The sequence below is a fragment of the Phoca vitulina genome, unplaced genomic scaffold (assembly GCF_004348235.1).
Source record: "Phoca vitulina isolate PV1807 unplaced genomic scaffold, GSC_HSeal_1.0 scaffold2, whole genome shotgun sequence".
NCBI lineage: Eukaryota > Metazoa > Chordata > Mammalia > Carnivora > Phocidae > Phoca > Phoca vitulina.
Genome location: NW_022589705.1, coordinates 47,123,778 through 47,141,222, shown reverse-complemented (window position 1 = coordinate 47,141,222; position 17,445 = coordinate 47,123,778). Strand labels below are relative to the sequence as shown.

The window sequence follows — 17,445 nt, the reverse complement described above, 5'->3', positions numbered from 1 at the left end:
CCACAGCAAGATTTAGACTAACAATTTTTAAATAAAGTAGGTACCCAAAAGATAACGGTATTTTTTCAACTCACTTTAATACAGCCAACTATCGTAGTCGTAAGAGCAGAATTGTACTGCGTGCAGAGCACTGTGGCGTACATCAAGATAAACCTGGAACAAAGAAGGAAGAGGTGTGAGAGCCAGCTGCTTACTTTACAGCAATCTTTAGCCAAAAGAAACAGCGCTGGCCATGCTAGCACATTGCAGTCACTGACTATGAGCTTTCCCTATCTCACCCCTGCTTGTACTGCAGCTTTAGATTGTTTTAAAATTTCATTGAAGAGAAACACATGTCCATTTACTGACCAGGTGTTTTCCCCAGCTACCCTCACCAAAACCTTGAAACCACCATTCCTAATCATAGGTACTCTTCTTAGATCATATTCCCACTAATTCACCTAACGCAGACAGAAAGCTGAGCTCACAGACCACGGCTCAGGTGTGCACCTCCCATGAGGTCAATGTGACCTCTGGACAGGAGGCAAGAGAGATTCTTAAAGATGGAAGAAACCCAAATTAGCACTACTTTAAGAAGGGCTATAGGTTCACTTAACAAGTAAGTGGCAGCAGCTGGAATGGGCAGATTTACAATGAGGCTTCTGAGCCTGACTCAGTACCAAGGCACCATGGTAATTTTATTTTGAAGCACTTCCTCACTGGGCATCTAGCCTGTGCCAGATCTAGTCATAAACACCAACCAAACTGACCGGCTCTGGAAAATAATTCCTCAGGGAAATACAAAAGCGAAGAGAAGAGGCACATTAGCAGATACCTCTTGCCTTCCACATATACTCTTCTAAGAGGAAGACAATCTAGTAGAGAGAGTCAGCCCCACATTCAAAGGCCGCCACTGCGGACTGCGCAAACTTGGACAGCTGACTTGAGTTCTGGGCCTGCTTCCTCATAGGTAAGAGGACAAAAATATGTGTCAAATGGTCAATGTAGTAATAAAAGAACGCATTCTGAAATATAATGGTGCTTATCACATACCAGGTTATTGGGTAAATAGTTACTTGTCTCCATCCTTCCAAAGATGACTTTGGAATTAGTTTAGTAGCCCTAAGGGCACATTCCCAAGGGCTGTGAAACCACCTGAATCTGGAAGTTTAATTACCCTATACTGATATACTCAAGAGACTGAACAGGATACTTAGAAATGAAGCAAAAGGACCCCAGAACAAACTTCTCTAGGAAAACGGTCTGCTAATAAGGCAACAAAGGCTTACCCCATCACACAAGAGAGGGTGAACTGCAGAAGAAAGAGGGTGTCAGCCCAGCCTTCAAAATCCATTGCCTGTAATACACAAGAAAGTATCTGATTTTAGAGCAAGCCCTCAAAATCAGCTGTTCTATTCTTCAATCAAAATCCTGGGTACTCACTCCCACCACACATACACATATATACACTTCCCTGAATCGCTCACAGGACAGAGAGTGATGTTTAAGAATTTGATACATATGGAGCTGAACCCAAAAAGCAGTTTCAGAAGGTTTTCTCCTTTCTAAAATGTAATGTGGGGAAGATTTTGTACTTCTCCCTATCGGTACAAAGAAACTGGTATTTGCTGGAAGGCAGAAGCTGTATCTGGCTCATCTCAGCAGTTCTCCCAGATGGCTAGTATTAAAAGCTTTCTCAAACATTAAAACATACTTCTTCCCTGTAACATGTGAAAGCTCAAGTGCACCCTTAGTTACACAAATTCAGCTGAGGTCTATCCAGGGAGAATTACTATTTTGAAACAGTTGATAGTAAAAGCAAGGTTTTATTGCTGTTTTGTTTTTAAGACAAAAAGCGAAGGAAGAGAAAAGGTGTATCGATCACCTCATCTCTCATCTAAGAGGGAGGTTTTCTCGATCTCAAGTACATAATTTCTCTTGTAATATCAGTTTAAGCAAATATGAGAAACATTCCACCTTTTATCTTTCTGCCAACCTATCCAGCTTCAGTTCTTGCCACCTCAACATAAACCTCACAGCTGCCAGGCACCAGCAATATGAGGCTCTTTACCGTTTGTAAAATGCAACATGCAGTTTCACACCCACATGCCTTTGCTTGGAATGCCCTTCTCCTCAACATTCTTCTGACTCCTGTTCACTGATCAGACTAAAACTCAAGCAGCCACTATGTGGGGCCTCCCCTAGTAAGAACTCCCCCCTCTGGGCCTCAGAAGTACTTCTCTCTGGGACTCTCATCTCTCTGAGCTGCAAGTCTTTCTACACCGTGTCTACCACCAGTGAGCTCCCTGCAGGGACGACCCACATCCATCTAGCTAAGCAAATTCCTAACACAGCACTTGGCAAACAGTAGACGTTCAATTTGTTTATGGTTCTTTCTTTGTTGAGGCATAATATGTAAAAATTAAAATTAATCACTTTTAAGTGTATAATTCAATGAGTCTTGACGGATGTAACCACCATTACTTTTTCCCTTTTTCCCTCCTAATCTATATGACTTTTATTTATTTATTTTTTTTTTTAGAAGATTTTATTTATTTATTTGACAGAGAGAGAGACAGCGAGAGAGGGAATATAAGCAGGGGGAGCGGGAGAGGGAGAAGCAGGCTTCCCGCGGAGCAGGGAGCCCGATGTGGGGCTCGATCCCAGGACCCTGGGATCATGACCTGAGCCGAAGGCAGACGCTTAACGACTGAGCCACCCAGGCGCCCCTAATCTATATGACTTTTAGTCTCTTGTTTTTACCTTACTGCATAATGACATCCTCTGGTATAATGTTGAATAGAACATTATAGGAGAGCAGCTATTCTCCCCGTATTCTCAATCTCAGTGAAAAGGTATTCAGTCTTTCACCATTAAGTATGTTAGCAATAGATTTTTTTTTTTTCTTTTTGGTAAAGGTCCTTTATTAGGTTGAGAAATTTTCCTTCTATTCCTGGTTTGCTGAAAATTTTAAACTCATGAATGGGTGTCATATTTTATTAAATACATGTTCTCCATTTTTTGACATGGTTCTCCTACTTCTTAATTTCTTATTAATTCATACTAATATGGGAATTACACTGATTTTCAAATGTTAAACTAACCGTAATTCCTGAGATAAACATAATTTGGTCATATAGTGCCCTTTTTATATATTGCAGGTTTTTTTTTTTTTTAACTGAATTTCCACCCCCTGCCCTTGAAATTTTTTGTCAACTATCGGTACAGGGTATGCTGGCCTCTTAAGGTCAATTGGGAAATATTCTCTCCTTTTCTATATTCTGAAAGAATTTATGTAGATTGGCATTATTTCTTCCTTAAACAGTTTGTAGAATTATCCAGTAAAGTGATCAAGGCCTGGAGTTTTCCTTTTGAGAAGATTTTTAACTAAAAGTCAATTTCTTTAATAGAGATAGCGCTAAATAGTCGAATTGATTAGGGCTAATTATTTTAGTTAAGTAGAACTATTTAATATTTATTAGAATGTGGCTATTCATGCTATTTTTTTTTTAAGATTTTATTTATTTGACAGAGGGAGACACAGTGAGAGAGGGAACACAAGCAGGGGGAGTGGGAGAGGGAGAAGCAGGCTTCCCGCTGAGCAGGGAGCCCAATCGTGGGGCTCGATCCCAAAACCCTGGGATCAAGACCTGAGCTGAAGGCAGATGCTTACCAACTGAGCCACCCAGGCGCCCCTATCTATTTCTTCTTGAGTGGGCTTTGGTAGTTTGTCTTTTTCAAGAATTTGTCCATTTCATGGACATAGTTTTTCAGTTTACGGCATAATGTTCATAATAATCCATTATCCTTTTAGTAAATGCAAGCTCTGTAAGGATACCACTCTTTCATTCCTAATACTGATAATTTGTGCATTCTCGCTTTTTGTCCCTATCAATTGGCAATGGTTGAGCAATTTTATTGATCTTTTATTGACCTCCAGGTTTTAGGTTCATTGCTTTTTCTCTATTGCTTTTCTGTTTTTATTTCATTCATTTCCGCTCTTACCTTCCTCATGTTTCCTTTGGGTTTAACTTGCTCTTACTTTTTCTAGTTTCTTAAGGGAAAGGCTTAGGTCACTGATTTTAGATCTTTCTTCTTTTCTAATGTATGCATTTAATTAAGCTATGGATTTCCCTCTAAGCACTCCTTTAGCAGCATCATTTTGCTATGTTGTGTTTTGATTTTCATTCAGGTCTAACTGATTTCTAATTTTCTTCACGATTTTTTCTTTGATCCAGGTGTTATTTAGAGGTATGTTTATTTCCAAAGATTTGAAGGTTTTTCCATATATCTTTATGTTATTAATTTCTAGTTTAATTCTGTTCTGGCCAGGGAACATACTTCCTATGATTTCAATTATTTTAAACTATTAACACTTGTTTTATGGCCCAGAATATAGTTTATCTTGGCAAATGTCCCATGTGCACTTGAAAAGAGTGTTTATTTTGTTGTTGAGTGGAGTGTTCTATAAATGTCCATTAGGTCAAATTGGCTGATGGTGTTCAAGTGTTCTACAGCCTTAATGGCTTTCAGCTTAGTTGTTTTATCAATTACTGAAAGAGGAATGTTAAAATAGCCAACTGTAATTGCCAATAATGTATTTATCCTTTCTGTTTTATCAGTTTCTGCTTCATATATTTTGAGGCTTTCTCATTAAGTACATATATATTCAGGATTGTTACGCCTACTTGATAGAACTCTTTCAGCATTATGAAATGTTCCTCTTTATGGTATAGTTTGTTTAATATAACTTACGGTTTGTTGAGTTTCTTGTATGTGTGGATTTAGTTTTCATCAAATTTGGAAAAAAATCTGCCATTAATTCTTCAAAAATCTTTCCTACCCCCACCCCCTTCTTCAGGATAATAGTTACACGTATGTTAGATCTCTTGATACCACCCCACATGTTACTAGTAATCTGTTCATTTGTTTTCCAGTCTCTTTTTCTCCATGTGCTTCATCTTGGATAGTTTCTATTGCTATTTCTTTAATCCACTGATCTTTTCTTCTGCAGTGTCTAATCTGCTGTTTAATACCATCTGCTTTATTCTTCAATTCAGATTATTATATTTTTCATCCCTAAAAGTTTAATTTGGGTCTTTTTTACATCCTTTTCTCTTCTCATCCTTTCTCTCTCCACAATCCTTTACTACCTATTGTCCAATGTCTGAAAACCATTTTTCATATATATTTGGTATTCTAGTAGGTTAAGGCAGGAAGGTAAATCCTATCCCTGCTATTCCATCATGGCTAGAAGCCAAAGACCAAATTCAATTACTGACTTGAATTATAAACCTATCTCAAATGATGCTTCCACTAGGAAGCTTTGCACAAAAACCCACATTCACATTAGGCTCTTTCCTGCCAAACTGTCCAAAACACTAAGTGCTACTTTTATCACTGACACTGCATGTATGTGACGAAGTACATGTATGTATGTGACTCTCTGTATCTGTATGTACGTGGTCAGTGATCTATCCAGACACGGTGAATGCCTTCAGGGTTTATCTCCCTGACCACAGTGCTTAACAAAGTGACAGCAAACAGAAAGTGTTCCATAACTCTTTGTTAGAGAATGAAGGATAAAGAATAAAGAATATGTTATGCTCTTTCGTACCTGTAAACATGGTATGATGAGAAACCATTAAAGCACAATAAAACACAGACCTAGAACTCAGGAGACCAGCCTCTATCAGCAAGAATATAAATTCCTCGAGAGCAGGAGCAATGTCAAATGTCACTTCTGCCTAGCTCCAAGTGTTTGCAAGTGTTAGGCACAAATAGCTGAGGTGACTTAAATATCCATGCTCCCTGGTTTAGCATCATCTTCTACAGGCAGATGAGGTGAACTTTACTTTTTAATACACCCACATACCTACCTGTATATGCTACTAAATACATTTCAAGTTTCATATTAAATCTATATAATTTTATATAGATTTATGTAATTTTAAATTTTCTTAAAATGGTAAAGGTCATTTTACTGGCATACAACTCATTAGTTTTTGCACTGAATTTATTTTTTCTTTCTTTAAAGAGAAAAGGCATAACGCAGCAAACCAGCAGGTGAGCACAAGAAGAGGTATCTTTGAGAGGGTTACCGGCACCCAGCAGGAAAAGCCACGGTACCTAAACAAGCAGCACACCGGGCTTCAGAAGCGCAGTATCTTGCACCGGCTCACCACTGCTTCATTACACCAGCCTTAGCTTCTGTGAGGGAGGTTAAACTGGGTGCCTGTTAGTGTTAGATCAGCTTCAAAAGGAGACACCTTACTTCACTCAAGCTGAAACACACAAAAGAAATCTCAGGCCTAAGAACCTTCCTCAACTCTAAATTATCCTCCTTTCCAAGATAAGCTACTCTTTTACCCTAAAGTCACTAAGAGAATAAAGCTGGTGTGATGGACCATAAGAATTCACTGAACCTTAGTTTCTGCATACATAAGAGGAATAATAAGGCCCATCTTGCAGAGTTGTTATCAGAATTAAAGACAATATGGATATAATGCCTGACATGAAGAAGGTCCGTCCAGTTCAGTAAGTGATGTCCGTTATTATGTGTAAACATCACTTCTAATTCTTTTTTCTATCAGTGACCTAGGAGTGGAAAGAAATCAGTTATTTGGCAAAGGCCTCAAATAAACCTCTCTTTACACCTGAGCTCCTTTCCTGCCTTAGCTCTAAATATCTCCTCTGCTGTCATGGTACATTTTGACATTTAAGTCCCCAGTCATGTGCCAGGCTCCACAGCTGGCCTTGGGGGCACTATGCTGAAGACAGTTTAGTCAGGTTTGCTAATAAACGAAGGAATGAACCATGACTACCTTTATATTTGTGGAATGCTCTGTAGTTTGCAAAATGCTTCTGTATACATCATGTCATTTGATCCCCATGACAGCCCTGTGAGGTAGATAGGCCAGGCCTTCTTATCCCCAGAAGACGAGTGACTTACTTTAGGTAACACAGTTAATACATGGTAGTCCTGAGTCTATATACTCCAAGCCTAAGGCTCTCTACACTGAGCATTAAATTTTATTTAGAAAAATGCCCCAAATATATGCTGCACAGTCCCCTTTGGGAACATAATAACTATATCTGTAGAATACTAAAATAAATCCCATGAACATGATTCCAATTACAAATAATTCAAAAATAGAAAAACAATTCTAATGGGATTATTTTCCTTCCCTAAATACTAGGCCTGTTTCTGGAGAAAGCCAGTCTGGCAAAAGCAGCCTATTGCACTCCTCTGCTTTGTCACAGGAATGGACCTCTGGCTGCAAGAGAACAAGCAGCACCCATTTGCAAGCAGAGTTTGACCCAAACAGTACTATTCAGTCCAGTGGAATCTACTCTCCCTATCATAAAGATGGCATAAAAAAACAATCAAAGCTACTACTTATTAAGAGCCTATTATGTCCTAGGCTCTGAAATGTTAGGTAACTTTCCTAAAATTATCCAGCTACTACGTGTCTGCTCAGCTCTATAACCCATCATCTTTCTATTATTTTTTCTCCTAGATAGCTTCACATGGCTATTGTTGTTGGATCACGGAGTCAAAAAGTGGGCGTTTGAATTCTAAATCTGCCATTAACTTTCTGTGAGTCCATCATAAAGTCACTTAACCTCTCTAAGCCTCTGCCTAAATTACAAATATAGACAACAGTCTGCTCCAACTGCCTCTTGTGAGAAATCAATAGAGAGAACGAAATGCAAGCACTTTACACAAAATTCACACACAGAAGAGATTATTATTCACTTAAACTTCCATCACTGTTATCTCTCAATGACAGATTTGCATGCAAATTTTTCTTTTCTCTAAGACAGGGAAAACAGAGGGCACAGTGAACATATATTTTGTTAATCAGGAGGGGGGGAAAAAACATTTAAAGCCAAACTTCTGCCTCTAGAGAAAGCTAATAAAAGAGCCACTGTGAAGAGAAGGACCTGCTTGGTCATTCTGTGTGACACAGAACTAGATGGGCTCCCTGCCACAAGGCCTGCAATCCTCAATCTTGGCTGAGTGGTAGCTGTGATTAGACTGCACATACAAAGATGTTTAGGCTTTCTGTTTTGAACAAAGTCTCTGGTTCTACAGGTGCTAGTGGTGTAAGGTAATACCACAAGCCAATACACACCACAGACATGAAAAGAACGTGGCATAATCAATGGGCAAATAAATGGCTTATATGGATCTACCACTTCCTAAAACTAGGCATTTGGTTTGAATGAGACTTTCAGTTAATAAAAATATTTGAAAGAAAAAAAGTTAAATTAAAAAAAAAATGTGCTCTCTAGTTGCTTAGGTTAAGGAAATTAAGAAAGGGAATATCTGAGTAAGATTAGGCACTAACAGCACATAATCAACAACATAATCAATAAAATCTAATCTAGGGATACAGATTTTATCTTATACCAGCTCTAATCAACTGACCCGGCTGTCTGAACCATCACCTTAGTGAACAGTCTGAGGCTATGTCCAGGCTTAGCAAGGCAGTGCTGGGACTACGCGGCAACGTCTACAATGAGCACAGGGTAACGGAAGTACCCCTGATCTAGCAAGCATGGAATAATTTCAGGGTACACTTGAGTCTTAGATGTAACATTCTCACTCCCAAGAAAATGTGCTAAGCCAAGAGTCACCAACTTAATTGAGATCTGAAATAAAATCCAAAGCATGCATATTTTGTTACGCATTTTAATACCTCACAAGTTTTGAAACCTGTTTACTATGAAGTCTAAAAATGAACAAATCACTTAGCCTTTAAACTTCATGGTAAAGAAGAAAAAGTGGATGAATGACAGCATTCTATTTGGAAAATTCTTTTCCCAAAACACTACTGAGAAAAAAATTAAAACCTTATCCTAGAAAGTAAACTGCTAGGAAACTTCCTAAGGCAGAAGATAATGTGGGGCAAATGGCTTCCATGGTTCCCTGCCTACCATGGGACAACCAGACGAGTCCAAGAAGCCAGGGTCCTGGGTTGCCTGCCCTGCCCTCTGCACCACCAGAACGACCGGCCACCACGTCTGCTCTGCCTCCTCCCGCTGCCTCCACCATCTCGTCTCACTAGGCTCTGCCACCCGTGTAAGATCTACATATCATGGCAAAACCACACACTCCAGCTTATTAATAGGCCCATTTCCTTTCATTAGTGAAAAAGGCCTATTCTCAAAGGTAAGAATGGCTAAACACATTACCTTGTCAAACAACATATAGGGCAAAGAGAGAGCCATTCCTCACTGAAGAGTAACTGATGCAACCCACTTGTTTCACGTATGAGGACACCAACGCCCAGAAAGCAGAAGGGACCGGTCTACGTGCAAATAACAACTCAGGGTTTGAGAATCAGTCTGTATGGTCTCCAGAGTGACCCAGAAAAGATTAATAACTCTGGACAGGCTAAACCAACAGCCTAAAATTCTTCATTATTTAGTCAGCAATGCTTAGTAAGAGACACCTCCACGTAGCCCATCCACGCAGCGACTTTTCCTGTAAAACTCATCTGAGCCATGTAATTTAAGCAGTGATATAATGAAGACATTATACGATGTACCAGCAACTACAGTACTGGCCTTGTGAGATCTACAGCAAGGGGTCTGTTCCTCCATCCCTACGTGAGAACACCTAGCAGGGTAGGCTGTCAGAAAGCCAGGTTCCAGTTCCTGTGACTGTGAATCACTGCCTTTGTGCCGCACACATTCCCTTTTGGAGGCAACAACTGACAAGTTTAAACACAGTCTGTAATAAGTGACACTCTGGAGAGCCACTCATCAACTGATGCTTGATCTACCTTTATGTTAACTAGATGTCTTTTATGAACACTGAGCTGGCTTTTAAATACACCGTTTTTTAAGCAAGAGAATGTTTTAAAATTAGAAGACATGTTTTAAAAAAACTAAATGTTGTCTATATTGGTTCGTTGGTTTCTGGTAAAGCCAGGACTTTGAGAACGTCTTTAAAAAATTACACATACACACACTCACATACACAGGTTTGGCTTCTCAGAAAGCTTTGCCAAGGACTTGCATTATGTGCTCACTGGGATAAGTTGTTCAATTGGATCCTGCCTTTCAATGTCTATGATAATTTAGTTTTTTTCCTTCCTTGGCCTTCAATTCTTGCTTAAAGATTGTGTCAGCCCCATCAACTGCTCTGTAGAACCCCTGCCTCCCTGGGAAGCTGATCTTTCAGAGCCCTCTTACTGGATTCCTGTCCTAACACAGGAAACTTTCCTCTCCTCTGCCTTCTAAAGTTAACAGTGAGATTTTGAGAAAAACAATTGGGACCTGATTTTGCTTCAATTTGCATCCTGGGTCAAGAGTGTGCAACTCTGAATAATGAGAATAAATTAATTTGTCCCGCCACCCCCAGTTATTTTAAACTGGGATTCATCATAGGATAGTCATTATTTATAGAAAAACTTTATCCTTCTCTTACTGTTCCTTTTATAAAATGTAATTTAAAATACAATTACATGGCTCTACAATCAAAAAAATATAAAAAGGTAAGTAGTGAGAAGTCTCCCTCCCATTCCTGTTCTATACTTACTCTGTTCTCACACACACGCTAACACACTAATTGGTGGTTACTTTATTCGTTTCGTGTATATTCTTCCAGAGTTTCTTTACTAAATAAGCGAATAAAATGTATATGTATATATAGTCTTATATTTCCCTTTCTATTTTATTCAAAATGTAGCATACCATATGCAATTTTACACCATGCTTTAACATTTTATCTTGCTGATCTTTTCATATAATACATACAGAGCTTCCACGCAAAATGGCTCTGGGTCAAGAAAGCCAGGAGTCCAACAGATGAGAGCAAGTCCATATACACTGGTATTCAGGAGACAGGGAGCAGCCAGGCTCACACCAACCATCAAAACAGCAACAGCCTCATCTCCACACTGGCATGCTTTCTGCTCCTAGAAATTCTGTCTCAGCCCAGGAAAGGGCCCTACCTAGAAAACTAACCAAATCAGGTGATACAACCTACTCAGTTTACACACGACGAAGCAGGGTTGGGGAGAAGAAGGGATTTATCCAACATCAGACAATGGTCAAGGACGAACTGGATGTTACTCATTGCTTCATCCAACTGGATGTTGCTTCTGCACTCTGCCCCCAATTTTTCCATTGTACCTCTTATGTCATGAACTTTTAGGGACTCATCATATCTGCAGAGTAAACTTCAAATTCCTGTATCTAGCACTTGTCCCAATTTAGAAGGAAGCAGGGGATGATGTGTGTGTGTGTGGGGGGCGGGAAGTGAGAGTAGGAAATCAGGGTTCTAGTGCTGAGCCCTCTCTGGGCCCCGACTTCCCCAACTGTGACAGAAGAGGCTTGAACGAGATGCTCTGTAAGGTCTCTTCGAAGTTCTCCAATGTCTTTGACAGCCACCCTTTAAGCATACTGAAGAGGCTGGTCCCCAGGGCTAGGCCTGTGCTCATATTAGTTCCACCTAGAATGTACCTTTTGTTTCTCCTCCTCCACATCCTTCAAGGCACACCTTGATGTTCCTGGTATTCACCTACTCAGAAAATGCTCCTTGTGAAGAAGCTAAGCACTCCCACCTCAGCATTTAGAACCCGCTCTTCCCTCCAACTAGAGGACTCCTTCCAAAGAGCCACATAAACTGGTCTCAGTCTCAGTTCAATGCCTGCTCAAATGAAACTGATGAAGATGCTTTCTCTTAACCACCTTATCCCAAGCAGCACCTCCCAGTCACTCTCCACCTTGTTCTAGCTCTCCTCATAGTTCTTATGATACAATTTATGTTTAGTTGATGTCACCCATTGGATTGCAAGCTCCTTTAAACAAGGACATGTCTTTTTTTTTTTTTTAATTTAGAACAGCACCTGAGTAAAGCACTCAGTACCCTCAGTAAATATTTGTTGAACAAAAGAAATATAATTATTTGTAAAAGATTAAGTACCAACAAGACCAAACTGCAGAAACTGCACTTCTAATACTACTCTGATGGCATTTCTCACATTCAGTGGCTTGTTCTGTAAGAAAGCTCTGCATGGAATTCCCAAACAGGGGTAAAAATATAAGTCAGTGAGGCTGTGAATGGCTCTGAGAGTCGTAGTCAGGCGAACAGTAAGAGATCTCTCTGGAGTCAGACCGATTCTAGTTCTGCTCTGCCACTGTGGAACCTTAAATCATGTCCTTACCCTCTACAAATTAAATAACAACCTACCTCACAGGTAATACAATAAGGATAAGGGAAAATGATTTATGCGGAAGCATCTTGTCAGGTACAAGGCATCATACCTTATAAGTAAAATCTTCCTAAAGGCCAGAAGTAGCCTCAAGTTGTTAATATGGGAACAGCTTTATTTAATGATAAACTGTCCCACAAAAAAAGCGTCCATTCTTAAAAAAAATACACACACATGCACGTCTACTTATACACATATGTGTCTTAAAGGAAAAGCACAAGTTTAAAAGATACATACTGCAAATGAACCCGATTTACTAGAAAACTCTTACACAAAATCCTGCCATATACCCCCTCTGTAATATGAAACTCTTTTTGCCAAGACTTCAGACAGACGGCCTACTGACTACTATGAAGCTGATCTTCCAGTATTACAGAATACCATGAGCCTCTTTGATGTGTCAGGTCATCTGTGGCTTCCACACATTGCTTCTGTGCTGGGTAATAAAAGCAAACCAATCAACTACTTAAGTTGTATCTCTAACAACTCCCAGCACGGGTTAGCATTACTTGTTGCATTTGGTGGATAAGAAAACCAAGCCCTATCTCTTCTAAAAAGCCAATCTTGATATTCAACCCACACCAATTTCTTCCTAACCTAAACATTTATTGTACTGACTGATGAGCATGCACTTTGGTGCTAGATCTTACCCCATCTCTGTAGCATGCCAACATCTCCCTCGTGTGGCAAGGACTATGTCATATTTCTCATATACTCCCAAGAGAACTTAACATATAGCTTTCTTAGCACAATGAAGATGCTGAGAAATACTCATCTGAATTGAACTTAAAGTGAAGCAGTATCTTGTCTCCTCAACACACAAGGAATTTAGAGTCAAACAGAGTCAAACAGAATTCTCACTTCCTAAGTTTCAAATGTAATTTATAACCTATCAAAACAACACTGATTATTCGTATCACTTATATTTTAATTTTGTTTGTAGGCAAAGCTCCATGAGGCATTTCATCCTCAACAAGGAGACAGAATTGACCCACTTCCATTTTACATTCCACGATGCCCCCAAAACACTTCTCCAACAGAACCTGTAACAGTTCATTGCTCTGATGTTGACAGGTCTACCCCCCAAGACAACTGTATGGTCCTCAAACACAAGAAAACTATCTAATTCATCTTTTTTTCTTATCACCTGAGCCTAACACAGTGAGACATACAGTAACACTTAACCATTTGAGAATGTCAGAAGGACAGCATGTGAAGGAGAGAATTTTAAGAAAAAAAAATATTATAAGACTGCCAGCCAAGGTGTCCATCTACACCCCAGTAAATGTTTTATAAGAACAATATTAATTAATAATAAGAGTGAAGATAAACATTTATGTGAAACCAAAAACGCTGACAGGGTTTGATTTCAGAGCAATAAATTCAGCTTCCACTAGTTTATCATCCCAACTTGAAAGTATTTAGGTGAACTCTGTCATTCTTAAAGAAGTATTTCTTCCAAAATAAACCTTTCTTGACCTTTGCTTGGCACCTTTGTTGGAAACAACAAAAAGATTCCTCAAATTCTACTCCTCTGCATAAAAAAGAAAAAAGAATAAGAGGAAAATCTAAACCTCATCCTAATATAGGTGACAAAGCAACTTTTTTCACTCTGAGTAAACATTCTCAATTATATCGAAGCATTTCAAGTTGAATGTTACTGAACTTTCAAATATGCATGATAATACTACAACCTGGCAGATAACTTCTAATTAAATGATCACCACTCTGGAATGAAGAAATATCTCCCTTGGTCAATTTTTCCAAGTAGCTACAAGCTACTAGTCAAAGTTTCAAATTAATGAGAACTGCATCTTTGCCAAGTCTATAAAATATCTAACCACATGAATTCTTCCAACTTTCTCATGTACAGATTGGCCTCAAGATTTGGAACCATCCATGCTGCCATGAGGGGCCTGGTTACTTTACATTACATTCTTGCCCCAAAGCTGAAGAGTAAGAGGTGCTTCCGCCAGGGTCTCCTAGAGGGAGAGAGAACACTGTGGAAAGACCATGGCTTCTGGAGTTAGGCCAGAGTTTAAACCCTGACTGTACCCACCACAGAAAGTATGGCACTGGACAAGGGACTAAGTCTCTCTGAACCCTTATTTCCACATTGGTAAAACAGAGATAATTCAAATTTTCTACAACTGTTCTGGGGACTATGTTATATTACACATATAAAAAGTGACTAGCACACAATAGGGACTCGATAAATGTTAGTTTCTCTTCCTACTTTTTTCACAATCACAAAATACTTACTCAACACTCTTTATTAGTCAGAGCAACAGCTCCATTTCCTACTTTAGAGTCACTTTTAGGTCTGCTGGCAGCCAGGTCACAGTTCATTAAAACATTTACACCTGTTCAAGATGATCTATGCCAGTTTTTTATCTTTTTATTTTTTTAAAAGATTTTATTTACTTATTTGTCAGAGAGAGAGAGAGAAAGAGAGAGAGAGCACACAACAAGGGAGATGCAGAAGAAGAGGGAGAAGCAGGCTCCCGACTGAACAGGGAGCCCGATGCGGGGCTCCATCCCAGGACCCTGGGATCAAGACCTGAGCCGAAGGCAGACGCTTAACCAACTGAGCCACTTAGGCGTCCCTCTATGCCAATTTTTTAAAAGAAAGAGCTCTTGATGAATAAAACAAAGCACCTTTATAAGCTTTATAAGGTCTTCTCCTATCTTTGATTGAAGAACAATTTTTTAATAGTCTAACTACTTTCAAAACCTTTTCTTTATTTTGGCTCCCACTGATATGTGGGAATTGTCACTGTCATTAGAGTAAATAACCGACACATTTATGCTGAAGAAACTACTAGCCAGAGGACTCATTAGAAGAAATCTTGTTACAGAAACTTGGCAAAATTCTAGGGTTCCATTCAGTTTGCAAAATTTTGTGAATTCTAACAAAATGGTGTCAATTTTTCTCCTATGAATATGGGTTTGTTTTAAAGAAAAATTCTTGTGTGGATTTATTTGCTACTCTATTCTGGGTTTATTTAGCTATCATTTTAGAAAATGAGTAAACTACTATATTAGCTGCCATTTATACAGTTAAGTTACCACATGGTGCTAAATATCTCCTGAGGAAAAAACCCAGCTTGGGATTTAAGCCAGCATGACAAATGTACAATAAAGCAGAGAACTTCTAGAAAGCCAAGCATTTTGTTTAGGTTTGAAGAACTCTATTAATTCATAATTTTTTGTTTCTCTAGGATAGTCTGCCACTATTCTTATTTTGTAGTTTAGTAGAAATGTAAAAATTTCCTTCCTCTAGCCTTCTGACACATAAGAGAAGGACACTAGTTGGTGTGCACTATTTTTATGTTAATAGCCAAAGCTATTTTGAGCCATTTTAGTACTATCCAATACTTATGCCAAGAAAAAAGGTTAGCATGACATTAGCAAGCTAAAAAAACAAGCTCTCAGTTTTTGGTCACTCAATAAGCACATTACTTTTTAACAACCCCACAGTCTATCTTGTGGATATAGGTAATAATACAGCTCAAAAAATAAGCCATTAAATCATAATTAGAAAGTCTTACCTTTTGTGCATCTCCTGTAAAATATGCCATGGCCAGGGTGGGGAAAATCATGAACAGTGCATTGTAATAGAGCAGACCATATTTTCCCAGCTCCTAGAATAGTAAATAATTAGGTGTTTCATTTGGTTCTAGCAGACAGATATACACAACCCTATACAGAATACCACTCCCACTACACACACACACACACACCGCTCCCCCACAATATAGACAGCAAATTAGCCAAGTCATAGGTTTTGCAAACATTAAGAAAAAACGTAAGCTTTCAAAAGGAAGAAAAAAAAAGCAAACATACAAGACTTTAAATTTGAGATAAATTCATGGAGTGCTTAAAATCAGAGAAATAAAAATAACATCAACTGGCTACCTCAAGACAGCAAGCAGGAAAGACATTATTTTGAATATATACATGCCTTTCTATATAAACACAATCCTGAAGCCCTTTCCTTTCCAGAACTGAATCAAAAGTCATCAACTCAGTCTTGAACTTTTCAGAACCATAACAAAGTGCCATTTAAGAGAGATAGATGGGTAGGTACCAACACACACACTCATACCTAGACCAACACAAACAGACATAACTTGCCAGTGAAGTATTTCTGAAAATGTACATGTGAAGTACAATGAAGATTATCTACAATTCCCAAAAGTATGATTCGTTGTGCTCTCGGCTATTGGGGAACAACAAAAGAACCACATACATCTTCAAACACAGGGAGCCTATGAGAAATCTGGGTTCACTTTTGATTCACACACTTCTAAGACATTCAGCCAGAAGCAGTCACCTGAAAAAGTAGGCAAGAGTTTGACGGGGGCAGGATGGGGATAAAGGAGTAGTGAGGATGGGGGCATCATATCTGCCTAACTTCTCTGATGTAAGATGACTGAATGATGTGAAAAGTCAAACTACCCTCTCAAAAGCAGCTTTGAGAAACTGGGAACAAATATCCAACAACAGAAAACTAGTTGGTTAGATGAGGATACAATCATACAATGAAATATTATGCAACCACTAAAAATGTTAAATAATACTGACAAGGAAAGATGTTCAGAAAACTGCACTAAATGAAAAATATAGGTTAGAAAACATTGTAAGTTGCTCTTTCATTTAAAACTGTATACAGTTAAGTGTGCACATACACATGCGCGTGCACACACTTATCCTCCAAAACTGTGCTGCTCACTTGATGGTAGAATTAAGAGAGATTTAGATTTTCTTCTTCTTGCTTTTCTACACTTTCTACTACTTCCATTATAAATATGTAGTATCTGTATGATTTCTTTAAAGTTAGAAATTTTTTAAACTCAACAGCTGCATTCAGGTCTGAAATGCAGCACTGTCTTTATGCCACATGACTTAAGCTCAAAGGCCATGATTTAAGCAGTCCTGAAATTATAGGTAATAAAATTTCTGATTTATTAACAGCAACTCAGCGTGGACATACTGCCTCTCAGATAAACCAAATAACTGATTGCCAAGGCCACCACAAGCATCAATGAAAAGATGTGCTTCATTTCTAAAGCAGCAAGGAAAAGGCCAGAGAAGAACAAAACAACCTTTAACAACAGATGCCCCGTCAGCCAGAGACATGATTATGATCTAGGAAGTAGAGGATGCCTACACACACACACACACTCCCCGACATGATTATGATCTAGGAAGTAGAGGATGCCTACACACACAC

The 17,445-nt window shown here is 38.9% G+C and overlaps 1 protein-coding gene across 2 annotated transcripts in view; it reads right to left on the bottom strand.

The window, feature by feature from the left end:
- SLC35D1 (solute carrier family 35 member D1) overlaps nucleotides 1-17,445 on the bottom strand; it is a 50,056-nt gene that overhangs the window by 22,994 nt on the left and 9,617 nt on the right. For both annotated transcript variants that reach the window (XM_032426532.1, XM_032426540.1), the window contains 3 exons: nucleotides 15,761-15,853; nucleotides 1,269-1,336; nucleotides 75-153 (listed from right to left, as the gene is read on the bottom strand). In XM_032426532.1, the coding sequence (XP_032282423.1) occupies nucleotides 75-153; nucleotides 1,269-1,336; nucleotides 15,761-15,853 (240 nt within the window). The remainder of the gene's footprint in view (nucleotides 1-74; nucleotides 154-1,268; nucleotides 1,337-15,760; nucleotides 15,854-17,445) is intronic.